The sequence below is a fragment of a genome, unplaced genomic scaffold (assembly GCF_019419815.1).
Source record: "Pyrus x bretschneideri cultivar Hongxiangsu unplaced genomic scaffold, Pyrus_bretschneideri_v1 Contig25, whole genome shotgun sequence".
Taxonomy (NCBI): Eukaryota; Viridiplantae; Streptophyta; class Magnoliopsida; order Rosales; family Rosaceae; genus Pyrus; species Pyrus x bretschneideri.
Window position 1 is genome coordinate 5,203,683 of NW_025999557.1, and position 27,539 is coordinate 5,231,221.

General features: G+C 35.0%; 2 protein-coding genes across 3 annotated transcripts; both read right to left on the reverse strand.

Moving 5' to 3' along the window:
• Positions 1 to 3,013: 3,013 nt before the first annotated feature.
• On the reverse strand, positions 3,014 to 9,722 carry LOC125478648 (potassium transporter 5-like). The gene is made up of 8 exons (XM_048587036.1): positions 9,395 to 9,722; positions 8,220 to 8,445; positions 7,098 to 7,346; positions 6,207 to 6,257; positions 5,614 to 5,874; positions 4,906 to 5,073; positions 4,481 to 4,735; positions 3,014 to 4,281 (listed from the first exon to the last, which is right to left on the reverse strand). The coding sequence occupies exons 1-8, from the start codon at positions 9,587 to 9,589 to the stop codon at positions 3,290 to 3,292; spliced, it is 2,397 nt and encodes a 798-aa protein (XP_048442993.1). The 5' UTR covers positions 9,590 to 9,722; the 3' UTR covers positions 3,014 to 3,289.
• Positions 9,723 to 17,054: 7,332 nt separating this feature from the next.
• On the reverse strand, positions 17,055 to 20,579 carry LOC125478611 (wee1-like protein kinase). Of its 2 annotated transcripts, none has more exons than XM_048586950.1 (10): positions 20,142 to 20,579; positions 19,971 to 20,031; positions 19,804 to 19,879; positions 19,447 to 19,707; positions 19,267 to 19,334; positions 19,043 to 19,152; positions 18,919 to 18,959; positions 18,694 to 18,842; positions 17,708 to 18,061; positions 17,055 to 17,403 (listed from the first exon to the last, which is right to left on the reverse strand). In XM_048586950.1, the coding sequence occupies exons 1-10, from the start codon at positions 20,357 to 20,359 to the stop codon at positions 17,314 to 17,316; spliced, it is 1,428 nt and encodes a 475-aa protein (XP_048442907.1). In that variant the 5' UTR covers positions 20,360 to 20,579; the 3' UTR covers positions 17,055 to 17,313. The 2 variants fall into 2 exon arrangements, with proteins under 2 accessions (XP_048442907.1, XP_048442906.1); XM_048586949.1 differs by having other exon boundaries at positions 19,447 to 19,716.
• Between the last annotated feature and the right edge of the window lie 6,960 nt (positions 20,580 to 27,539).

Consider the following 27,539-nt stretch of genomic DNA (forward strand, 5'->3'; position numbering starts at 1 on the left):
CTAACAAGAAATCAATTGTACAAAGTGTTTTTCTATTGTCTGATGCTAATTAAGCCATGTTTTGATCACATAATACTGATGTGACTAAAATGTACATGAGAAATTGAATGCATAATTAAGCATAATCAAACCAAATACTATTCATGTGCAACTCTTTAGTACTTATACTGCAGTCTGGTTTCACATGTCGTGAGCACTAGACATCTTGGACTCTTAACTGTTAAATCTCTCTCTCTCTCTCTCTCTCTCTCTCTTCTTGTCATCTAACTTACCAAGTATAGATACTCCTGCATGCTACTTTAGACAGTTAACTTACCAAGTATAGTGACACCCACATCAGCCATACCTTATGGAGATCATGAGGCTAATTATGTTAGTCAATGGGTAGCTAGGGTTTTCTATGATAACCGTAGGGCATAATTTTTCACCGGGGACCACAGTAAATTTAGTAGCCACGGCTCAACCTTCCATGGTTAATTTGTCGTTAAGAACCCCCATTAAGTCTGGATCATGCCGAAAGGTTTTACATATTCAAAGGGGCTTGGATCATCTTCCCACAAGTGAGGATGACTAAGCTCCAATATGTCAAGTTGTTAGGAAGTTTTTGTGAGGAGTTCTTGGAAAATGGAGACAAACTAAGACAGAAGTGCGGGGCTGAATTAATTATTAGGGTTTCTAGGGTTTTTCTTCATGTTTTCTTGATTACTCCAAAAGAAAAGATGATCGATATGATACAAGATCTAAGACAGGCAACACAATCGATGGAAACTTGAGATACCATGAGGCATGACACAAAGTTGTTTGTTCAATGATGTACCTACTTAATTAATTTGTGCTTTACTAAAAAACTTAATGAATTTGTGATTTACTTGTTTAATCAAACCCTATCAATTTTACTTTATTAACGGATGACGGATCGAGAGTGAGAGTAGTGTTAGAGCAAATATAGTGGAAATGAGCGGCTCAACACATCATTTTAACCACTAACCTTGCGAAACCTTTGCTGCATAAAACTAGGGTTCTTCTCTCAACATGATTTGTATGTAGTGTCAATCAATGGGGCTTGATCAGTCTGTTTGCGTGTGTTGTGCGAGAGCAGGGACTCTTTATTTATAATGTAAACAGTGGTCTTTGATAATTAAATATACTTCCCATCATGTAATCCCTATCATAGTCATCAAGTTTGATAACCCTTATTACTAATAACCAAAGAATCCGCATCAATATGGATAATACCATTTGCACCGGGACTTCTTAGGCTATATTTTAACACATTCCTTAATAACCTACAAGTTGTCAATCCTAAACTCTTATGATCTCAATCCCTCATACACGTGCAAAACAAGTGTGCAGCTCTAATTAAGCTTACAAGTAGTACCAATTAAACTTTCTTACTCATAAGCAACTAGAGAGTTTAATGATGAGAGTCAGTAGAATGAAGTATACTACGTCCAATGTTTGAAAAAAAAATTTCTTCTTTTTTTTTTGTTGACAAGGGTCATAAAGCCCGAGAAAAATATAGAAATATTTCAATATAACATAAACAAAGATAAAATTTTCTTTCTCCTGGAAATCGCTTTATTGGTTTCGTGAGCCTTCCATACTTTTAACTTTTTTTTTTTCTTCCAACTATCATTTAATATTACAATCTGATAATATTCATTTTCACGGTTTTAGGTTTGATTCTCGTCAAAGACGAATTTAAATTAAATTTGTATAACTAACCAATTGTAATGTTTAGCCCACTACCCTATCGTTAATGTAGTAATATGAAATGTATTTAAAAAAAAAAAAAAAATCCCCGGACTCTAGTGGCTTTGGAGATGACATATAAACTATGGGTTACACACCATTAGTCATCAATATAAATTAAAGAAATTGCCGATTCATTATTTATTATCATAAATGTCAATTTGTTCTACTCATATAAATAATTAAAAGACCTAACTTCTTTTTACACGATAAGTGACTAGTTAGTTGAAAAGAGGAAACCCAAGAAGGGAAAATTCCTTGAAATATCTAATTTAGATTAAATAGAAAGAAAAGAAAAGTGTAACTTCATGGAATCTCCTCCCAAATCCATAAATCTGACAGAGAGGCATGTGATTCACGAGTTCTCCATGTGACACTTAGTAGAGTCCCCAACTCAACACGTGGTATAGAGTTGGCACGTTGTGCATTTTCTTTTCTTTTCTTTTTTTGGCAAACCGTTGTGCATTTTCTTTTGTATCAACTTTTGCACAATGTGCGTATTGCGATTGGCATTTTTGCAACTTTTTTATTTACTATTTAATCAGTGATTAGATATTAAATCGTAGTTTATCAATGACTATGGAAATAAGTACTCATAAAATGTTGAATAAAAATCCCAGTTAATTGTTGTTGTGTTTAAATCAACAGTAGCTTAGAGAAAGGTAATTTTCACTTTATTACCATGAATTACTCTATGTGTATTATGTTCTAAAGTTGTGCACTTACAATAAGGTAATGCTACAATCCTTAACTATGGAATTCTGTGGTCAAGTCAAACGTTAACTTTTTTGTTGTTGATAGAACTGAGTTTTTTTATTGATAAGACAGAGTACAAAAAGTTTGGGGAGCAAGAGTAGCCTCATTAAAAAAACCTCCAAGAAAGAAGGAAAACGAGCACTTAACCAGCTTGCTCCCTAATTACAATTAATTATCATTCTCCAAATCAATTTCAAGGAATGGAAATAATCAAAGTGGTTCCTCCTCCATGTATTAAATCCTCCATTGCTAAGTCCATATTTTCCCAATTCATGAGCCACCACTTTATATTTTCTTTTTAAATCCTCCATTAGGTGTATATAAATCATATAAAGTATAAATATACATGTTCTCTATCAATAATATAACACATAAATTAATAATATTATTTGAACAATCACCGGGATTATAGTACAATCAGTAATATATTGCACTAGAAAAAGAACATGTAAGAGGGTGGACCATGAAAAGAAGGAAGAAAAACTTGTAGAAAAAATTCACAACATGAACAACCAATTACTACTTTACGAAACAAATGTGTCATGATATATTAGCAATGGAGCATTGCATATAAGCGTATTTATATATTACAATTGCACTATACCTCGTGGCCGGAAGAGCTCTCAGTCACATGATAACATTTTTAATTTGTAAGAACTCAAACATAAATCCAGAATTCTTGATTTATTTATCTATTTGATGTAGCTAGCTAGCTAGTAATTAATCACCTTAAATAGCTTGTCTCAAGCTGTACTAAAATTTGTATCCACTTTCTTTTGCTCTAAAGTTCATAAGTCATGCCCACTTTCAACAGCCGCTTGTGAGGAATGTCAAACACTTTGTCACACTGCCTCAAATTTCTCTTCAAGAAATTGTAAGCGTAATCGATCAAAATTCTTTTCGCTATACCAGCTCCTTTGGCAGCCGTCACTTCATTTTCCCCAACCAAATGAACAACTCCCCGCCTCCATGCTTTGTCTATTGCCTCAATCTCTCTGTCCAACAAATCTTGTTGCTTATCTTGATCATCAACTTGCTGCTTCAAATCCTCCTTTCCATTCTCTCCACCGCTCACCAAAGTACTGTCTTCGAATTCTTCCTCGATCTGAAACTTGGTATCCTCATTAGCACTACTGGGAATATTATTTGTTTGAGATATCCAAAAACTATCCTTTATGAACTCTTTCAACTTCTCCACCAACAATCCTTCGAAGGGTTCGTTCTCATTGCGAACGTCGGTGTACCCATACCTAGCAACGCATCTGAACACATTCAGATCCTTAGGCTCTACTCTCCGAAAAAGAAAGCGCTCTTCCAATGGAACCTTGCTTATAGGCAACGATTTGATTGAGACAAAAACAAGGACGGAGTGCAATGCAGGCACATTCGCAGCGTAATGATTGAAGATTGGTGGGATGCCTTGAACAAGTTCTGAATAGAACATGGCGAGGCCAGGCATACGAGAAAAGTTTGCATCAACAGCAATTTCCTTGAGTTGTTCGGGAGAAATTTTGTGTTCAAGCTCGTAATAGTACTTTCTTCGATGCACATCATTCCACACAAACATTACAAACATCAACAATGTAGCAAACGCGAGGGGAAGATATCCGCCCTGGTCAAATTTGTAGAGCACTGAACTTAGATACAGAAGCTCTACACTTCCAATAACAAGAACATATGAGATGACGAGGAATATGTTGGTCTTCCATATCATGATCATGATTAACACTAGGAAGGATGATGTAAGCGTCATCACAAACACCACTGCTATACCTGTGCATATATATACGTATGACAATTAGACAAAGTCATTCATTATTAGTTTAATGAGCACATAAATATTTTCCTGTCAGACTGCATGTGGGTCACGCATTAATTCGACTATTTTTTTTTTAATGTGAGACGGTGACTCAGTTTTTGGCAACATAAGCATTTTTTGATGATATAATTAAGTTTGTAAAGAGAACATTACCATATGCATTGCCGATCTTTGCAGTGCTTCGAAACCCTAAAGTGACTCCAACACAAGCTAACATGAGAAGGTAGTTCACTTCCGGAATATAAACTTGTCCGGCATACTTGGTTGATGTGTGCACGATTTTCACACGAGGGAAACACCCTAATGATAGTGACTGTTGGATTATAGAGAAAGTCCCTGAAATCATAGCTTGACTAGCTATGATCGCTGCCATAACAGCCACTACAAACATAGGCCAATACAAAGGCTCTGCATGCATTCAGCACAATTAGTACACAATTAAAAAAATTATGCAACCACCTAAGTTGGTTATTATATATGGTTGTTAATGTTGAGGTATACATATCTGATACTTAGCTCCTAAAAGGTTATATTAATATTATATATGTACATATATATATATATATATACACACTTACTTGGAATCGACTTGAAGAAGGTTTCTGCAACAAGAAGATGGTGCTTGCGAAGAAAAGAGGCTTGTCCAGTGTATGCCAATATGAGAGCTGGGTAAGTAACTGTGCACATACTTATTTGAATGGATCGTACTGTGAAGTGTCCCACGTCAGCAAATAAAGCTTCAGTTCCTGCAAATGAAGATTGAGACATTAAACAGTTTCGATTATGAAATTTGTATGGTAAATATACGTTTTATGTATCCATTTTAGAAAGAAATTAACACTTAACTAATAAATAGTTCAAAAGTGTAGATAGGAATTCTATAGAATTTTAAAAGAATTATAAATTCAAGAAGTTTTAATGGGCTTATGTAGATTACATTTGAATTCTCTTAAAATATAACGGGTGAGAGACTGGATTTGTTAAAAGTCTAAAATACAATATGAAAACCCTCTAAGCCCATCAAAACACCTTTTAAAAATTCTTTAAAATCAAATCATGATACTTCTATAAATTTTTTCAAAATCTTGATTACACCAGGATTTAATCAATGAAGTATGAACTTGTAGAACCTTTTTAAAAATGCTAATTGAATAACGTTGAACTTTTATAAATTCATTTAAAATCTTGAATGAATACTATCGAATTTTTAAACTCTTTCCAAATCCTTATATGGTCTTATTTAGAAATTAAATTTTATGTTATTTGGCATGAAATTAATTGTAAACCTGTTATGGCTAACACAATGCCACCAAGAGAAATCCAAGCGTCTTTTTTGTTCCTCCTGAAGTAATCTACTATGTATTGTGGATTTAGAGCCTTGACCACCGTCGGATCAAACTTGATGAAGTTGTACACGCCAATTCCACCAATCATGGTAAACCAAATGCAAATAATTGGTGCAAAAGTGTAGCCTACTTTATCAGTTCCAAGTCTTTGAACCATGAATAGGGCAATCAAGATGACTACTGATATCAAAACAACCCGACCTGTGCACACAGATTAAATTAAAACTATTTAACCAAAAACATTTAAATTAAATTAGTCAAATTATCTTTTCACTATCCGTTTTATAGAATGAGAATCCTCTCCAGATCGTCTTTGTGAGGATTCAAGGATCCTTTAATTTTATCAGTTCATCATATATCGTGCCGCAAATTTTCAGTAAGTACTGTTTGTGTTCAATTTTAAATAACAAAATTTTAAATAATTTCTGATCATACAATATACAATGAACAAACACGATTAAAAAATCTGATAATCCGAAGAGAATCCTCATTCCGTTTTAAATACCACGCACAAATAATATCTATATCAATACCTTGTGTCATTGCAGATGTGGCTTCTTTGATTCCTCCAACAGCCGACAGAACTGCCATCAAATTGGAACAAAAACAATTTTAATATTCAAGTCAAAAGAAATTAAGCACATAATCATGTGAGAGTAGGAGACGCAACTTTGATTTTGTCTTATATCGCAAAATTACTCAACTTTCAACTTTTCAACTTCATTTTTGGGAAATTTCTAGGTTCTGCTTTTTATTTTAACTTATGCTTGTGAATAAGATAATATGGACTCTATCCGCATGAGAGGAACCACTTTTATTTTAGAGTTTGGTTCTGCCGGTTTTGTCCTAAATTTTATTTTATTTATTATTTCATGACTTTTCCTTTTATTTTTATTTTTATTTGAGCTATAACTCAAGTAATAATACTCTATGTAGATCCTTTATTAATACAACTATAGACAAATAAATTAGATGTGTAGCAAGAGTTTTATACAAGCGCCCATTTACTACCTTTTGTGAAGGCCCCTTAAATCTGAGAGTTGGCTATGTACTTGTCCTGTTAGTAAGTTACACTAATGAGCATGCAAGTTGAGAGATTCTTGTTAAACTTTAGAGAAAGTTTTAGAATCGATATTGTTTATGACTTAATTATTTGTTTAATAAGTTTTATATTAAAAGTCTCAATATCCCATTTCCTTTAGTGTAGATTATATCGTTTGTTTTTAAAAAAGTCTCAATATAATAAGTAGTGAAACTATTTGATATAGAAAGAATTTAACTTCATTAGATTTTTTAACTGAGACATAGTTAAAAAATTCTATATAATCAGAAATATATTCACCTTTCATCACGCCACCATGTCAAATGAGGAGATATATAGATAGATACTTTTTTTTTTCTTCTTAATTAAAGATTTGACAAACCTGAGATGCAAGGAGTGAGGACACCATCACCAATGACCATGGAAGTACCAAGCATGGTGGCGAATAGTAGAAAGATTTTGGCAAATGGGCTGTTCTCCAATGAAGATTTAAGCCTAGATGCTCTCTTTACACTTTTAGTAGGCAACTCAAGCTGAAAATTTGAAACATCACGATCCTCTGCTTGTTGACTCGGAGTCAAACCAACTTTGGCATATCGACACAGCAAAGAGTATAGTGCGAACGTCCCACCTGCAAAAAAAAAAATAACATTATGTATGTGAAGCGTTATATTTGCTGTGGTGAACAATTTCTTTATTCTGAATTTAAGTTCGCAGAATTAAGAAAGACGGTTAAACTCCACTAGACAAGTTTCTATCATTATGCGTATTAAAAATTAATAATTTTGTTAGACTCCACTTGACAAGTTTCTATCATTATGCGTATTAAAAATTAATAATTTTGTTAGACTCCACTAGACAAGTTTCTCCCAGGTTCGTACCTCAAACTTGTATTAAAATCAAACTTGGTCTCTTTTTTCTTTTGGTCATTTTACGTGTCAGAAAATGACACAGCGAAAAATCAAAGGTTGGGGCTTTTGGTCGGATTAAAATGACATAATTAGGACTTTGAAAGTCGAAGAAAAACTGCAATTAACAATAGATTAATGAGGACTCAATTATATACAAGGGAATTCTTCTTTCTTTTTGACAGTTTAATTATAAGAAGTTTGACAAATTAACCTTGGCAATCAAAATTTTCAAACTAACAAGGTATGAGTCTAAAGTATATGCTGATGGAGAAAATTTTCAATTTGCCCGGAACACATGATGGTACACCACATGTCATTATATAAGTGAAGATAAATTTTATTTTTTAAGCTCTTCACTTGTATGATTTTATTTTTTAAGCTCTTCACTTGTATGATGACATGTGGTGTACCATTCTGTATTCTGAAAACATTGAAAAATCTCTCAAGCTGATGAGACACCGAAAGCTAAAGGACGCTTTTTATATTTATTTATTTTCTATGAGAAGTTGAGAAATAATTAAATACGAAGGATTTAATAAGTGATATTGTTTTGTTTATAATTATACAGATCTAAAAGATGTATGGAATCTTACCATCGCCGTTATCGTTGGCCCGTAATACGATTAAAACGTACTTAATCAGAGGGATTAAGGTGAGTGTGTAAAAGATCAAAGAAAGAACACCCAAAATGTCATCGCTATGGTTGATGCCTTTGGTGAAGGTGCTCGCATACACATAGAGAGGTGATGTACCTATGTCCCCATAAACTATGCCAATGCTCTGAAATGCCAAGTGCATTATCACCGACCAGTCCGCACCCTAAAAAAGCTCCAATAGAAAATAAATTTAGAATAAGTTCAACAACAACAACAATCAAACTTTATCTTATTAAGTGGATTGGCTCTATAAATTCTATAACATCGATGTGCTCAGTTTTACATCAGGTCTTCCATCAGTTTCAAGTATTTCATATCTTTTCTTAAAGTCTCTTTCAAAATCTTTATGTCCCTTCAACTACCCTTTTTGCCCTAAACTTCCGTCTCATAGTCACATCTTCTAGTCGGAGCATTTATAGGTCTTCAGTTCACGTGTCAAAACCACTTTCACCAATTTTCTCTCATATTATTTTCAATTGCGACCACTCTTAATTTACCTCAAATATCCTTGTTCTTAATCTTATCTTTTCTTGTGTGCACACACCTCCAACAAGCATTCTCATCTCTGCTTACACTCATTTTTTGCACATGTTGATTTTTGATCGCCCAACATTCTGTGCCATAAAGCATTGTTGGGCTTATTGTTGTCCTATAAATTTTTTCCTTGAACTTTAGTGGCATATGAAATCGCACAACACACTTAAAGCACTCTTCCACTTTATCCTCTATCTTGTAATCTATAATTGAGGTCTCTATCTAATTCGCAATAAAATCATGTTTTCTTTTTCTCTTAGAAAACTATTCTATTGTAAAAAAAAGCTATTTTGTCTTCTATCTTAACTATTCAACAACTACTGTTAAAAAAAAAAATTCAGCAACTGTTGGTCTTTTTTTTTTTTTTTTTTTTTTTTTTTTTTTTTTTTTTTTTGTTGAAAACAACTTGAGAATTAAATTCGAAACCTCTTCAAATGAAATGGATCGAGATTAGATGCCGCTGTATCAAATGACTTTAAAAAAAATATTTAATACACCAAATATGTATATATCAATAAAATCTAATTGAAATAGTACTATACTATTAAAGAACATAAGAAAAATGGAGATCGATGGACCTTGGAGGCATGGCCATGGGGAGCTGTGAAACGGCGTGACTCGAGGTCCAAGGAGTCGTTTCTTCGCAGCTTTTGCCATGAAAGTTTCTTCCCTTTGAGTTGATCCTTATGATGCTCATGATGATCTGAAACTTCCTGATGATCTTCGCTTCCCTCATCTGTAGGATTTTCCACCACTACCTCTTCATCAGGCATTTCTACTAAACCTAGGTAGCCACTTCTCACACGCTCAAATTAATTTCTAGAGAGAGAGAGAGAGAGAACTGCAGGTAGGTCTTCCTCTTTGAGAGCAAAAGCAAGCTAGCTAGCTAGGTGTTTGCGAGAGAGTTAGAAATCTGGGGGTGCCAAGTATGGGGAGGTGTTCTCCTATATGTGAGGATGGATGGTGATATTTAAAGGAAAATTAACTGAGGAAGAGGCCACAACTCATTTACTATAGGGTTTTTATCACTAATGGTCCTTGAGATTGACTAAACTCATCATTTTAGTCTCTTACATTCAAAATCAATCAATGTTGTCCCTGACATTCACAACCTCACATCAATTTGGTCATTCCGTTAAGATTCCATCAACTATTCTGTTAGTTTGCATGCTATTCCATCAACTTATAGCATTTATTTGAATTCAAACAATCAGGATTGATTGCCTGCTATTCCTCACATTGGTAAAGGAAGATAAATTTGGTCCCTGATTTTCACTACCGCACATCAATTTATTCTCTCTGTTAATGTGGTCCCACTAATCCAATTATGTGGCTCAACGTGGATTAACTATAAGAAACTATTTTTTTAAGAGTGAACCAAAAGAAGAGTATTCACGCAGACATTTTTCTCGCATCCCACAACCCTAATTGGAAAAAAAATTCGATCGAAATTTGATAAAATCAAAAAGTCCAAATTCAATTCAAATTTGATAGGATTTAGGATTATAACCAACTAGAGAATACCATGATGAACACGACGATAACTTTTTTTTTCTTTTAGTTTTGGTTTTTAGTTTCTTATTTTACTTTTAGTTTTAAATCTTAAAAAAAAAATAATAATAATAAGTTTCTTATAGTTAATCCATGTGGTGCCATATGATTGGATTAGTGGGACAAAAAATATTGATGAAACTTTAAAGGAATGATTAAATTGATGTGTGGTATTGAAAGTCAAGGACCAAATTTATTGATTTTTGAAACTCAGAGACCAAAATGAGGAGTTGGATCAATGTTAGGGACCATTTGCGATAAAAACCCTTATTTTGTATAATCCACGTGTCACCATTTGATTGGATTTGTGGGTCGCACATACAAACTGAACATAATAGTTGACAGAATCTTAACGGAATGACCAAATTAATGTGCGGTAGTGAATGTCAGTGACGACATTGATTGATTTTGAAAGTGAGGTACCAAAATGATAAGTTTGATCAATCTCAGGAACCATTTGTGATAAAAACCCTTTACTATATGCTCATATACATTGATCGTATATTTATACGCATGGTTTGCACACATATACGTACAAAGTTGAATAAAATGTAGGGAAACATATCTCATGGCACTAGCAAAACAAATCTCATGGCATTAGGACAAGAGCTTGACCTTGTGTTGTGAGAATAATGTGAAGCTAACCTAAACGAGACGTCCGAGGCTGAAGATGTTGATGGGCTCCCAATTTGAAATCTTTTTAATTGCCACATATTTATCCCCTTAGCCCTTGATCTGTCAATTATTACAAATTGCCACAAATATATCCCCTTAGCCCTTGATCTGTCAATTATTACAGTATCATACATATATACATATATATATATGCGTGCGCGAGCATGGGTGCGCCCTTGTCTATTTTATATATTATTCACGAATCACATTCACAAGAAATTTTTAGGTATTTGAAATACGAGTGACATACTATGTGTCATTATACAGATAGTGTGATATTTGTATTAAAAATTTAACAACTTAAAAGTAAAAAATTTCTTCACATATGACCCATAAAATATCATCTGTATTCTAATGATAATAAAAAAAAAATTCTCCACATTTTCATGACATTTCCATTTTTCTAAGGTGACGGCACTATCATTCATACTCCCTATTGTATAAAATTAGGTTACCTTTTTACTTTTGGACTTGGAATATTAATGCACATTACCCAATTATAATATTTTTGTTTTAAATTAGTATTTAAATGCCCAATAATTCAACTTCTTCATAGGTCAAGTTTTATTACCAGCTGTGTATCTACCATATTTTATATTTTATAACTCATGTTCCTTTTAATATAATTTCCCTTTCTTGTATAAAAATTGTTTCTTATATATATAAATATTCTTTGTAAAAAAAATTGAAAACTTATATATGAAACTAACTTTCCCATCATATTACGAAACTAGTAAAAGAAAAAGAAAGACAATTTGGACACGATCCCTATAAAAATGGCAATAATGAAATTTACAATGATACAAGGATATTCTCAAAAGGTATACGTAATACGTGCTAGCATATGAGCACACACAAAGTGTGTAAGAAATTTTTTTATTTTGTTTTTGAAATAGAAGGAGAGAGGACGAGGGTGATAGAGAATGTGGGAGTGGGAAGATTTTTTATTTATTTATTTTTTAATTAGAGATATGTTAGGATTACATTTAAGTGAGGCTTTGAAAATAAAAACAGCAAAACTTGGTTATGTGAAATTACATTTTTGCCCCATATTTCTTATTCATGTTCTATTTTAATTAGAGGGTTAATTTCATAGAGTTTTGGTTGACAATGAGTGTTTTTTTAATTAGTAGAGATAAGGCAGATTGGAGGCAATAAGGTCCATAACTACAGTCAGAGACTCAAAAGTCAATTTCCTTTGCGCTTATGTTAGAGGTGACACAAAATGATAATCCTTTATTTTATGTGTAACAGGTCGTTTCTATATACATGACGATGTGATATTATTATATTGCACAAACGTTATACTTAGGATTGTTTATTCTTTCTATAGATAATTTCATTTAATTTGAACATTGTTTAGTTATCCATAACACATGACAAACAAATTCATTGTTATGATAACAAGTAATACGATTACGATTAACTTGCTCACGTGTCTGACAATTTGCTATTTTTCATTTTATTATTTATTTATAATTTTTATTTAGTTTAGTTTGGATTTTTTTTAAATTAAATGATTTTATATTAGAATCTTAATTAGAAAGAAGTATTTTGGGGATACTGAAAGCTTCAACATTTGGGTGTGCTCAAATATATATATATATATATATATATATATGTATGTATGTATGTATAGCTAATTAAGCTTAATTTTCAGCAAATAAGAAACTGTATTAATACTGATCTATCACAGTTAATTTGTTGATTTGCTTAGTTATAATCGGATAACTTAGAGTAAAAGTCACAAAGAGTTTTGTAGTGGAAGATGTCCACGTGATCGTCGTCACGTGTGACATGAGTAGGATTTAGGCTTTAAGCTTTTTGGAAGTATCAGAGGAAGGCATCAACTGTTTGACTTAGGGCATGAATGGTATGGCGCAAACAAAGCTTTTGGTCCTTGGCATTGTCAAGATTCCACTGCATGCTGGTAGCTGCTTAGGGCCAATCAGCAGGCGTTACGTACCAAATGTGGTTATTTTTTCTGGAGTAATATTAGAGAACTTAAATTTGTAGACAAAATTTTGAAAACTAAAAGAATGAAGTTGATGATTGGTTTATTATTTACACATTGATAAACGTGCTTATTCTTATTGGTGACACATCATTTAGTTTGCAAATTTAGTCTCTAAATTTGGTCTCCCTGACATTATTCTTTTTTATGTTGTGTGGCAATTGCTACTGCTAACAACCCCCTATGGATTTTATGCCAACTTCCAAATTTAGATCGATGTTGATTGTATTACAATATTCACCAAGAATTTGAGAGAGAGAGAGAGAGAGTTCATAGGATCTTCCAAAATATAGGTGGAGTTAACGGTGTCATTAGAGAAATTAGGCAGTTAACCTTCGAATTTAACTGTTGTGTTGGCGTTTAGTCAATTATTTTATTGATAGGGAAGGGGTCGGAGACTCGGATATTCAAAGTTAGGATACCCTTTAGTACTAAAAAGAGAAATATATTACAAAATTAAGAGTTAGATAGAATAATTTAATTAGCCATAAACTGGGTGTCTGTCATCGAACATATTATATTTTCTTGCGGCCTCATAGTAATACCCATATTTTTGTAGAAATTGACTGCGCACCTAATAGTATTGTTTGCTTTAAGAAGATGTTTAGGTTGCAGAATCCCAGACGCCATGTGCGTTTTGTCTCCTCCATCATCGCAATTATAAGTAATTATGTAGTTTTACTGAAAATAATGCAGAATTAACAAGAAGCAAACATAAATAAACTAACATGCTCCCTTCTGATCACTCTGTCCATTTGATTCTGTTAATTACCTTATTTTATTATTTGTTTGTCTCTTACTTTCTAATATTCTACAAGGCTATTTCGAATTTGGAATTTCTCAGAAAACCTCCAATAATAATTCTTCTAATTAATTATTTTACTTTGCACCTGTCCATTAATTTATGTTATGTATTAGTTTCTAGTTCTTACAAGTCTCTTTCGAATTTGGATTTTCTCAGAAACCTTTTAGCCGAATTGGGTTTGGTTGCCGTTTCACATGTACCAAATTCAAGATATGGATAAACTCAGTTAATTTCAGGTACTAATTAGTTAATAACTTAAAACAGCACTAATCATTTATTTAGGTTTGCCTTACAAAATTTTTCATAATCTGAACAGATCACTTTTTGGATTATGATTTAAAGCTTAATCATACAAAAAATTATAAAGTTGGAAGCTAGTTAATTATTTAAGTGTCTTAAATAGAATAACACACATTTTTCAATAAATAAATTAATTATTACAATAATAATTAAAGAGCTAAACGACTTTCGATTTGATTGAATTTTTACAACGATTCATGATTGATGATCTAAAAAGTGAACATTTTTTTTTTCTTTTGGTCAAACGATAGATTTTGTTAGATTAGATGTTAGATTAGTCACAGATAGAGTTCAAACTCATGCCGTCATATAAGAGCTCAACACATTTCCACCATTATAATAAAATACCACTTATTTAGGTATTGCCGGCAACAGAATTCGAACCTATGCCTTGACCTAGCGAATAAAAAGTGAACACTTTAGATCATGTGATTATTTTGTTGACCGACACCACTTACCTGCACCTCCCCTTCCGCATTTGCCTACTATTTTGTTATACCTTTCATCTTTTTCGATGCCCTCGTTTTGAAATAGAACGTGGATTTGAATTGGCTTTGTGGTTGCGGTGGGTCAAAATCACATTCTACTGGTTAGTGTCCGCGACGATTTAATGCGACGAATTTATACCGAATATAGTTTTTGTGTTTCTTTGTTCATTGTGGTTGCTATATAGAGACTAAGTTTGCATGTTGTCTGCTTATTCTCTTCAAATTAAGGATTTGATCACTGAGAAGATGTACTCAGTTGACATCGATTTTGTATTTTTAATTTGTTGTAATCGTCTTTTTCGCATCAATGAATTATCACTACCACTTCTTTTAAAATAAAAATAAAAACTAATTAGCGCTAAAATGCTCCTATATTTGTATTACATGTATATGGATATATATATATATATATATATATATATATATATTTTGTAAGATTCATGATTTAATATTTTTAATTTTTCCGTTGAATTAGATAACAATGACTGCTATAGTTTTCTAACACCGTATGCTCTTATTGAATATTAGTTTTCAAAAACAGATGCTTATGTTATACAAGAATATTCCAACTCAAAGTCTCAAAGACAAATATTTACGCGTGTATATGATCTAGATCCAATTGTCATGCTAATTAATTAACTAAACCTTTTAGTCAAATTATGCTACAAATTACTGTGGACACACCTTGATTAGTAACTACTTAGTCAATGCATGATTAGAGAAAAATATGTATTAGTTTGTACTAAGCGACTAGACTTTCGCATATAAACGGCTAGTTGTAAAATATGACTAATCACACATGCTGCCGACATATTCCAATCGACTACACGTCACATCCGTTACTATTATACGAGAAATAGTTGAATGTGACGGTTACATTGCATTTGCAGCTTCATGGCAGGCATGCAACTCAAGGCTCACGCGAATGTGTATCATATTTTGTACTCAATCGTATTCTACGAGATTGTATTGTATTTGTTGAGGTCCTATATAATGTATATTAGCATGAATTGAGATTCACTGCAAATATCTGTGTCCGAAGTTTTCACATCAGAAATCTGGACCACTCAATTTCTATGTTAAAATCCTCATTCCCTCATCTTACTGGTCCACTTTATAAAAATCTAAACCTTAAACAATCCGAATCTCTTTGTCACTTTCTCAAATAAGTCCAGATCTCTTAATCCGCACTCTAGACATAGAGATTCGGAGTGAATCTCTTTCACACTAGCATCTTCGTATTCTAGCTACGACTAATAGCAGTGTTGTTCGTTGTTAATTTGCTCGACCAAAGTAGTTGTTGTCAACTTTGTGTTTTAAAAGTACATAATGCATCCAACTCCACAACAACTTTCTACGTGTTTTCTGGTTGCCATCGAAAACTAGTCACTCAAAAGCTACAAAAATATTGTGGCTATAGATCATGTTCCCACCTTACGAATCAGGTTAGGTATAAGCATGATTTGGTAAAAAATTACATTTTGGATTATTCAATTGAAGCTTTTCTCGTATAAACGGCTGAAAGATTTTGTAAACATGATGCTGAGAACAAGAGTTACATGTTTTAGGAGGAGGTATTCGGTAGGGCCACTGTACTATGGCAACACATACAAAGTGTAGGGACCAACGAGCAAGTATATGGGATCATGGAACAAAATATAGGACTTACATGAAATAAGAATACTAAGGTGACTGTATCATAAACCAATTAAATAACGCCACACAAGAAATTGAAAACAAATGACGTTGTATTATTAGTCTAGAATGCTAGTATAGGTTAGATATATATAATTTGAATTTATTATTATTAGGACAAAGTGGAGGTTTCGAAACTATTAAAATAATTTAGGAAATGATAGAGTTTCGAACTCAAGATATATGAGTAGAAACTCAACACCCTATCTACTAAGATATTAGACTGCATGCAGAAATGTCAATGTAGGTAAATCCGCCTAGGGAAGAGGTGTTTTTATGTGCAATCGGATGTATCATATGGTCCAAATACCTGTATTGAAGTTTTTCTCCTAGTTTAGTGCTATCTTATATATGTATATGTAAGTTGTAGCTATCAGTTATACTCCTTACGATTTAGCTACAATGGGTGATGGGGTCATTCGAAAGTGACTCTAAGAAGCAGCTCATGAGAGGTGCTTTTCCTTAAAATCACTAGCCATCGTGATTTCAAGCAAAATCACCAAAAGTGATTTATAGAAAAGCACATATCCTTCTCCCAGAAGTGATTAAAGCCCTCTCAAAATTACTTTCCGAACGAGACCTTAGACTCCAAAGTGTGGAACTCGCCTGTTGACAAATTCATAGACTTTTTCTCTCTAAAACATCCTTCATTCTTTGCACATTAACATCCCTACGAACGAATAAAAAGAGAATTCAAACTCTGTTCAAAGTGCATTCCGTGAGAATTAGACCTTTTTCATTAGCAGCACATAACCATGAGTACATGACCAAGAATTCCTCGAGTCACAGAATATGCACCGCACAAGTGGAAAATTAGGTGCATATATTAGAGGAAGAACTTATAGATACAAAATTGGTCATTCTTCACAAACTTTCCTTTGCCTGTTTTGCAGGGCCTGCTGATGCTGCATATGGATGGCAAATACAACATGCCATCCTCTTCCAAAGGCGACCGTGGTTACCCTAGGCTCATCCATTTCGCCGCACCTTGTCAAAAATTGGATTTTCTACTAAATCTTTCGCTGACGGCCTCCAGACTGGATTTGTATCCAACATGACCTGAGAGATTCATCAAAATGTAATGCAATCAGCAATGCTATCACAGGGTTCGTTTAGTAGCACAAACCAACTAAGAATCATAGGATGCTACGTGTAGAATGCAACTGGTTTCTTAGAAAATTAATCATCTATGAATACCATTTTCTTTAACAAAGATTCGCAGTTCGTAATCCAGCACGAGAGATGTGATTCTCGCATGAAAATTAATTGCAACAAATAGAAATAGCAAAAGTGAAACAGTCACAAGTGCACAGCCACAGAAAACAAAATCCAACCACTAATGGAAAGGAAAAGGTGATGTTACCTTGAGTAAGTTCTGAAATTGCAACGAATGACCAGGAAGGAGTGGCAACTTTCCCTCCCTGAGATGTAAAATTTGAGGTCCTGATTCTGGCAAAGGTGAACCTCTAATAAGCTCATAAACAGCAATTCCCAAGGAGAAGATATCGGCCTTATCAAGATCATCATATTTCTCATTCAGGATTTCTTGAGGCATATATCGAGCATCACCCTCTTCAATTGGCAGGCTGTTGTCAAGTAGAGTTGCACATCCAAAGTCACCAAGCTTATAAACACCATTCTTCACATATATATTATCAGGTTTTACATCTAAGTGAGCTATTCCTCGCCCGTGTATAAACTGCAACGCTTTTGCAACCTGTACATATTTTTACATGTGAAATTAGCATATACCAACAGAAGATGAAACATTGTCAAGCTAAAAAGCGTTCAAATTAATCTAAGACTACAGCCTGACAGATAGGATCCCAGATATGTGTCAATGCCAGTGAGTGTGTGCATGCATGCCAAAGTGTCTCCGATATGACTACGGACATTCATTAGATTAAACCCATTCCATCTAGTTTACAACAGCCTCGTGATCTTCGTTCATATAGTATTTTCTGTATAATCAAGCAAGTGAAGGACTGAGCTCAACACCAAATACCGAACATCTAAAACAGTGTCAAGAAAAGGGTATAATATCTATCAAAAGACGGGGAAACAGAACACACACACACACACACACTCGAATACATTAAGATTTTCGGGAATCAAGAATTCATGATTGAGTGCACTCTATAAGCTAGAGGGGAGTATAAGCATTGAATATTAGGATTCAATGTAAGCGTTCATGAGTGAAGACTTTGGCTTCTCAAGTGTAGTAAAAACGGATCCCTGCTAGGTATTCAGTCTCCTAAAGTTTTGGTGCTAGGACGTGTTTATAATAAACATTACATGGGTTACTATAACTCTATAAGTGCGAAGCTTGTTAAAACTCATCACACAAACCTGATAAAAGGCTTCTAAAATCTCCCCCTCTTTGAATGGTCGGGAAAACTTGTTGATGGATAAGCTGTAATCACATAGTTCCATCTGAATGTGCAGCTGCTCATTGTCAAACCAAGACGAGTAGTATCCAACAATGTTTTCATGGGACCCTAGATAAAGCACAACGATTAAACCATGTAAAAGCAATTGCCATAGAGTCAAACAGATGAAGCAACGGAAACCTACCTAAAGCTGCCAAAGATTGAACTTCCATCATAGCCTTTCTCCTGCAAAGGATACAAAAGTGATAAAATGCATAAGCAAATGGCTTCAACGAATGGCAGATATATCTAGAGCATGAGTAAGCAACCTTTCTGTATCCTGATGCAACTGCTTCATGCTACGTTTCACTGCATACAAACAACCATCAATTCTGTTCAAGACTTTGAATACTTGACTGAAGTACCCACTGCCGATTTGCTAGAAAGAGAAGGCAAATTACAAACACGTTAGCCAAGTGCACCAACATAAAAATTTCGAATTAGCAAGCAATATTTATGCTTAAATCCATAAACTTTCGAGTTTGGTAGGTACCTCAATCTCATGAAAATCAGCACAGTAACGCGAAAGGCCATTTCCGCCCATAATTACAGGGAAAAAAGCTGTAAATTGCAGCATTAACAATTAGAACTTGTAAACTGAAAGTGAAATAAAGGGTTCTACCATTGTCTTAATATTGAAATCACGTCTCATTGGCAACTAACACAAGCATACCCTTCGATCTTTGGTTGCCAAAAGGATCAATGCCAATTTCTGAAGCATCCTTCAAATAAGGATTCTTCAAGCACGGAGGAGGCATGACACGACAGCGTAAAGCCACTGCAGATTGACATACATAATTTTGCTTCTTCCGTGGTTCTGTTGCTATTGGTTTCTCCATCACAGCCTCATCCATGCCAAAAACATCTTTCTCAAGCTCAACTACCGGCTCATTTCCGAACAACGTAGGGCTGAGAGGATTCAATGAGATGTCATCTGCATCAACTATGAATTTTTACAAGCAATTCCAATTACCAAGTAGTTTTTCATCAGAATTTACTTGTAGTAACAAAGTAAAACTTTTAGCCTTACTCTGATCCTGCCTGCGCCTCTTCGACTTAACGGTATTTGATTTCTCGGGTGATCTGGGGCAAGGGATATCTTCCAGCTAAAAATAGAAACAAAACACATTAAAGCAACAATCTTTACACCCAAACTCAATTTTACACAAATTGTAAAATCCAATCCATCCATTGTACCTTGCTGCAATCCCAGCCGTTCACCATATGCTGATTATCCGGTGTGATATAATCGGGAGTGCTACATCAATCAAAACCCAGAACAAGAAAATTCCAATTTTTCATCCATTTTCGAATTCAAATCCCAAAAAGCTTGAAAATTTACAAAATTGATGACGCGGAGGATCTTACCAGAAGAATTCTTGGCTGAGTATGAACTCCCGGTCGTCGAAACTGGGGTCAACGTCGGTGCCGAGAGGAGCGGAGGAGGGAAGGCTGCCGTCGGCAGCTCCGGCTTCCAGAAGGTTCTGGAAGCGAGAGGGGTTCGATGATGACGTGGAAAACGCCGATTGGTGGGTTTCCCCTAGCTGAAGCCTCGGTAGCGCTCCCTTCATCTCCCTCCGATTCATCCCCTTTTTCGTCTTCCTTGAATCGACTCTGTTAGTGTTCTTCTTGCTGATATATTTAAAAATCGAAACTTTCGGGATTTCAAATCGCGCGCTACAAAATGATTGAGTCAAACAGAGTCTACCCTGCACTCATCTGATATTTGATCTGGACCGTGGGATTGGGAGATAATGATTTGATGATTTTGTTTTCATTGGTTGATGTGGGTATGTGTCCGGGGTGGAGCGACAGCGAAGTGGTCTTGGTTTAGCTAGAGGGAAAAAGATCATTTCCGGATTTTTTTATCAAAGCCTATTATAAAGTGATTTAAATTTTTGAAATTTAATCAAACGATTAAAATAGGCGTATTTTTTCTTAAATTATAATAATTTTATCGTTAGATCAAATTTCTAAAACCCAAGCAACTTCATTCGTTGGATTTGATGGAAAGAGATATGATGTTTCAAAATTAGTGTGCGGTCCGCGAGGACAATTGTGGTGGGCCGAGACGGAAAAATAGATAGGACACGTGTCGCTTACACATGCATCGAGACCAAATTTGGCGGCAAAACCCACCGCCGGGGAACCTCGTCCTTTGAACCCACAATTTCCCCCGTTTCTGAAGATTTATAAGCTCCGCCGCCGTGCTATGCGTTGTTTTCAGACAATTCCGGATTCTGATCGAAGCAGTTCCGGTACACTCCCTCGATTCGATTCTCGCATTTTATCTGTGTTTTTCTGAATTGGGATTCTTGGATTGAAGTGTTTTTTGGTTGTTCATCTGGGAAGATGAGGAAGAATCGGACCGAGATTTTCCCTATTGCGCTGCGATTGGCGGTTCCACCAAGAAAAAGGTTTTATTTATTTTTTAATGTTCATATTTATTTTGCTTTAAACTTCAATGTTCTTGATTTAATTTGTATGTATGTGCATTGTAAAATGTGTTTGGATACCAGGAAAATATGAGAAAGTACAGAGAAAATTATTTGAACTGCTTTTCTAGTTGTATTACCCTGCAATGAGTTAGGACAGTTCATCCAAGTAGTGTGTCAGCTTCTTTGCAACGAGTTCGAATCAAATCCCCCTCTCCGTATGTTAGAATTGTTTAGGATAGAATATCGTCCTGTACAAAAGATAAATGATTATAGTTACTATGTTTTACTTTTACTGTAGAAACTTGTGTTGCAGGAAGAGATGGTGTATTAACCATAATTTTATTCCTAAACATAAGAAAGTAAGGAAAACTAACAAAAAGTCCTTAAAAACTTTAGTTTTAATAAAAAATGACAAATAAATGTATAAGTGAATAGTACCATAAAAGGTAAAAATATGGTTTTTCATTAAAAGTAAACAGTACCGAAAGTATTTCGTTAAAATTCCCAAGGAATTACCCCTTTCGTCACGGCTAGAAGTGCTGATAGGTGTTGTGTTTTTTCGAAAATGGCTACTTGGGTTGAACCGGTATAGGCTCTATTGAGCAGCAGTGATATTTGTTTAATTCTTTCGGATGCAGGTGCTAATGCGTGTGCCTGCAGCTTGGTAGATGAAGTGAGCTCTGACGAAGAGGTAGTGAAAGTCCTAGGATGGGTACTAACTTAATCTATAAATGACAACTTAATGCTAAAGCAAATTATGGTTTCGATTAATCAGTTATGCAAAATTAATCCTACACAAATATTCAACATGAATATAAAAAGCACACACATGATGTAGGATTTAACGAGGCAAAACCCACCACTGGGAAAATCCTCGGGCTACCAAGCCAGGAAGCACTAAGAAAGAAAGAATACATAAAGACTTACAAAACTCATCAACTAGACACACATACCAGTTGGCAGCTTTGTCTTCGCGCTTTGCTACTCGATCTTTCTTCAGTCCTTGAGTTGAAGTGGCACGGTACTAACGCAACCGTCAATCACCTTTTCCTCGAACTTTGCACGATGCTAACTCGATCATGCAAAATGTTTATATGATGAAGTGTTTGTTTGGAAAACAATCAATTACGAAAATCACAAGGCTCATTTCCATAATTGATATTCAATTTAAAACCTCAAAGAAAACAGCATGAAAAATAATATCTTATTTTAAAAACCCATGCTGTTGGAACCGTAAGCTAACAGCAGTATTCAAAATGTTTTTCAGCGTACACAAAAACCAAGCTGATGCTTCTTCAAAAATCTCTTTTAATCAAATAAGTTTCTCTGCATAAATGGTTCCCTTTAAAAACACATGCTCATCAAAAACCACAATGTGGCAGCCACTAAAAATAATGTTATTTTGAAATCACAAAGCTGCTCCCTTGTATCTTTTAAGAATAACATGCATATATTCGACTTAAAAACCTGAGCACTTCCCTGACTTCCCATATATAAAATAAAAGCACCGCAACCGTTTGAATTGATAAGGACGGCATCCATGAGTTAGATGACTCCCACCAACATGCAATCACTTAAGTTTCAAAACACGGTTTGAACACTCGGTTTGATAAGTTCCAATACAATCAGATTCTTTTGCATGCATGTTTTATTAAGTGATAAAGAAAGGATAAGTTATTTGAAAAGATAAACCACACAATGGTTAAGAGTCCTATCTCAAAACAATAATATGAAATATAGATGAATGTTGTTGGATGCATGCATGCAAACGTACCTGAATATTTATCGCGTGTAGGTAACATCTTTGCATCGAAAGTGTGAGAACCCTTCCTAGACTTAAACTATTACAATTGAAAATATATAACAAGTCTAAGCTATTACAGACTCAGGCAATTTGTCAGGGATTGCCAATTTTACCCTAACAATCTCCCCCTTTGGCATTTCCTTGACAAAACCCCCAATAACAACATTTTTAGAAATCTTAATCCTTATGCACTGAAGTCTGTAATCTGCACACAGTTAAACAAAACACCCGTGACGTACAAAAATATAGATGTTGCAAGAATATTAAGATAATCATTCAAACATATCAACATCCATCATCGTTCAACAATTAAAAAGAGACTTTATTAAGAAATCCAAATAAGAACATAAATATGGAAAATCTCACAACTTAAAAACTAAAAAGAAACTGCTAGCTAAAATCTCTCCCCCTAACTAAACTGTCTAGTTAAAAACTCACAAACGAAAATACTCTCCTAGCTAAAAACAAAAAGAACTCTTCTAGCTAAACTTCTTCTAGCAAAAGTCTCTCCCCCTTTTTGTCACAGGGAAACGCCAAAGCCAATAATCAACCATTCTTGGCAACACCATCGTCATCCGTAACCCAGTAGAGATCATAGTCCGGATCATCTTCGGGATCCTCTTCGGGATCCTCTTCTGGATCATCTTCTGGAGTAAGAGTAGGCAGCGGTGAGTGGTCCGGAATAGGTGGACAAGGAGTACTATTAGACGGTGGAGCACAATCAGCGCGGAAGTCAACCTCGTCATCAGATGAAGAAATATGAATAAGAGGAGCAAGTAAGTGGCTGGGAAGACGATGAAAACATTGCTCCAAATTAGAAATACGATGACTGAGATCATTTGTGGAAGACTTAATGAAACGTTCGAGCAAAGAAATTTTCTTGTTCAGATCAAGCATTTGTGGGAAGACCGCTTGGGAAAAATTAATATCAGGCGAAGCTGAACAATCAGATGGGGAAGAAAACAATTTACGTTTCACAGAACGTGTACGGGGATGAGAGAAGGAAGGATTAATAACAGGAGTCTTGCCTTTCAGAACAAGAGGAACTGCAGACTTGCAAAGCAACTAGAACACCCAAAAAGATAAGAAATAAAATACCAAAAAGATAAGAAATAAAACAAAAGACACAATGTAATGGCCACAGAAACATAATACAACCAGGAGACTGCCAAAATAGTCGAAACCATAGGCATGCAATATGATGAAACAAGCCAACTTACCAGCAACCCCTAGATTCACACGGAACAGTATCAAATATCACTCAAAATGTTTGGGTTAAGGTGTATACACTCAAAAAGAATCATTATGTGAATACTCTACCATAGGCTTGCAGATCAATCTCATCTCCACACATCAACAACCTCCCCTCAAGAGATGAAGTAAGTTCTTACGAAGGATTGGAATAGGGCTTAGGCACGGGATGAAGTTAGAAAGGAATAAGGAGAACAGAAGTTTGAGAAGCTATAGAGTCCGTGAGACTCAAAACTGGAGAGAGTTTGATGCAGAGAGAACCACTAGAGCAATGTAGAGTGGTATGCACAGTTGATATATTCGTGGTCTTCAAGTACAACTGGACCTTTGAGGATTTTCAGAGATAAACACCTTTTGATTCCCTTTTTATTCGTATGTCAGACATACACCTTTTGATTCCCTTTTTCGTGTTTCTTTTTTTTTTTTTTTTTTTTTTTTTTTTTTTTTTTTTCGAATCTTTTCTTAACTGGGGAGGGTGCTATCATCACAATATTGTGGTCTTCAGTAGTGAACCAACCGTGGACCTTTCTAAAAAAATATTTGATGCAACTGTCTTTGATGTTGCAACGGAGGTGAGAATCAGTGTATAAAAATGGAAGAGGGTAAGATACACTTAAGGAGAGGCTCAATAATGCAGATAGGAAAGATAATAAGGTACTGGCTTTATAGGATAATGATGTAGAACGTAAGTCCTAATTTCATCTCAAAAGGAGAGTAAGAAGTGATACAAAGCCTTGAGAGATCTCAAAGCAAGTTCTAGAAAGTCAAATCACATAAGATATAGCACACAGAAACAATTAAGAGTGTATGAAAAGTGCATACACTAATGGAGGCTCAAAAGCTCACAGGGTGCAGAGTTTCTGGCAAGTAGTCATGTTTAATCAGAAAACATACATATAGTATCAACCACCAAGGCAAAATATATCATGTTGAGCACAAAGCAAAGAATTTTGTGGACAAAAGTTGTGCATAAAAAGATATGGAAAACCCTTTTTTTTTTTTTTTTTTATGAAGCTAGAAAAATGAAGAGAGAGAAACAAAGAGTAAAAAAAAAAAAAATGAAAACAAACAGAAGTTAAGACACACGACATATTCCTAAAGCCTTGCGAAGGGTTTCAAAACGATGAGTGTCTAAAGGCTTAGTTAACAAGTCTGCAAGTTGATGTTCAGTGGCAATGTATTCTAGCACTAAAACCTTCTTTTCAACCAAAACACGAATAAAGTGATGACGAATGTCAATATGTTTGGTACGAGAATGTTGAACAGGATTTTTGGAAATGTTTATGGCACTAGTGTTGTCACAGAAAACAGAAAAGGAACTTTGATGAATGCCATAATCACGAAGCATTTGCTTCATCCAAAGCAATTGCGTACAACAACTACCAGCAGCAATATATTCAGCTTCGGCAGTGGATAAAGAAACACAGTTTTGTTTCTTACTATGCCAAGCAACAAGATTATTTCCAACATAGAAACAACCTCCAGAAGTACTTTTTCGGTCATCAACATTTCCTGCCCAATCGGCATCGGAAAATCCAGCAATTTCAGAATTGGTTTCAAAGGAATAATGAAGACCATAATCAATTGTACCACTCACATACCTGATGATTCTTTTGACAGTTTCCAGATGCGATTCTTTTGGATCAGCTTGATAACGTGCACAAGCACCAACGCTGAAAGAGATATCAGGCCTACTAGCAGTAAGGTACAACAAGCTTCCAATCATGCTCCTGTAAAGTGTTTGATCAACACTTTTTCCATTTGGATCCTTGTGAAGTTTTGTGGTTGTTGCCATGGGATTTGAGACGGGTTTTGCTGAATGCAAGCCAAATTTTTTAACTAGTTCACTAGCATATTTTGTCTGAAAGACAAAAATACCATCTTCACTTTGTTTGACTTGTAATCCCAAGAAAAAATTTAGTTCTCCACACATGCTCATTTCGAATTCACTCTGCATGACCTCAGTAAATTCTTTTACAAGTGTGGCAGATGTGGAACCAAACACTATATCATCCACATATACTTGTGCTATCACCACGTCCTTCTTGATTCTTTTGACAAACAAAGTCTTGTCAACAGCTCCACGTGTATAACCTTTTCTTAACAAGTACGATGAGAGTTTGTCGTACCATGCTCTCGGAGCTTGTTTTAAACCGTACAAGGCTTTCTTCAAACGGTACACATAATCAGGATGCTTTGGATCAACAAATCCCTTTGGCTGCTCCACATAGACTTCTTCTTGAAGTATTCCGTTTAAGAAAGCACTCTTGACATCCATTTGATATAATTTGAAACGCAGATGACAAGCAAAAGCCAGTAACAACCGAATGGACTCCAATCTCGCAACGGGTGCAAACGTCTCATCAAAATCCAAACCTTCTACTTGAGTGTATCCTTGAGCCACGAGACGAGCTTTATTTCTCGTGATGATGCCATGTTCATCAGTTTTGTTCCGAAACACCCACTTTGTTCCTATAACATTTGTTTCTTGGGGTCGGGGAACAAGGTACCATACATCATTACGAACAAATTAATTTAGTTCCTCTTGCATGGCCATAATCCAGTCATCATCTAAAAGAGCTTCCTTGGCATTTTTTGGCTCAATCTTTGATATATAGCACGTAAAGTTTACTACAGCAGTAGTTTTACTTCTTGTCAACATTTGATATTCTACGTCACCAATGATGTCTGACTTGGAATGATCTTTTTGCACTTGTTTGTGTCCTTTCCTCAAAACTGTTGTTGAGTCAATATTTTGGTGCACTTCTCCCTGAGTAGTGGATAACCCATCAATTGATTTGCTTTGAAAGAATTCTTCATCTGAGGCAGGTTGTTCAACATTTAAAAGAGAGTCATTCACAATGACATTAATGGACTCCATAACATTTTGTGTTCTCTTGTTGAACACCCTGTATGCTCTACTTGTGATTGAGTATCCTATAAAAATTCCAATATCACTTCTTGAATCAAATTTTGCTAACATTTCTCTATCTCTGTAAATGTAGCATATACTACCGAATACTCGCAAATGCTTAACATTTGGCTTCTTCCCTTTCCAGATCTCATAAGGTGTGCATTTTGTACCGGGTCTAAGATAGACTCTATTTGCCGTATAGCACGCAGTGCTAACTGCTTCAGCCCAGAAATGCTTTGCCAAACGAGCGCTTGTCAGCATGACACGACTCATGTCAAGTAAAACACGATTCTTTCGTTCCATAACTCCGTTTTGTTGAGGAGTAATAGGAGCAGAAAAATTGTGATCAATACCTTTTT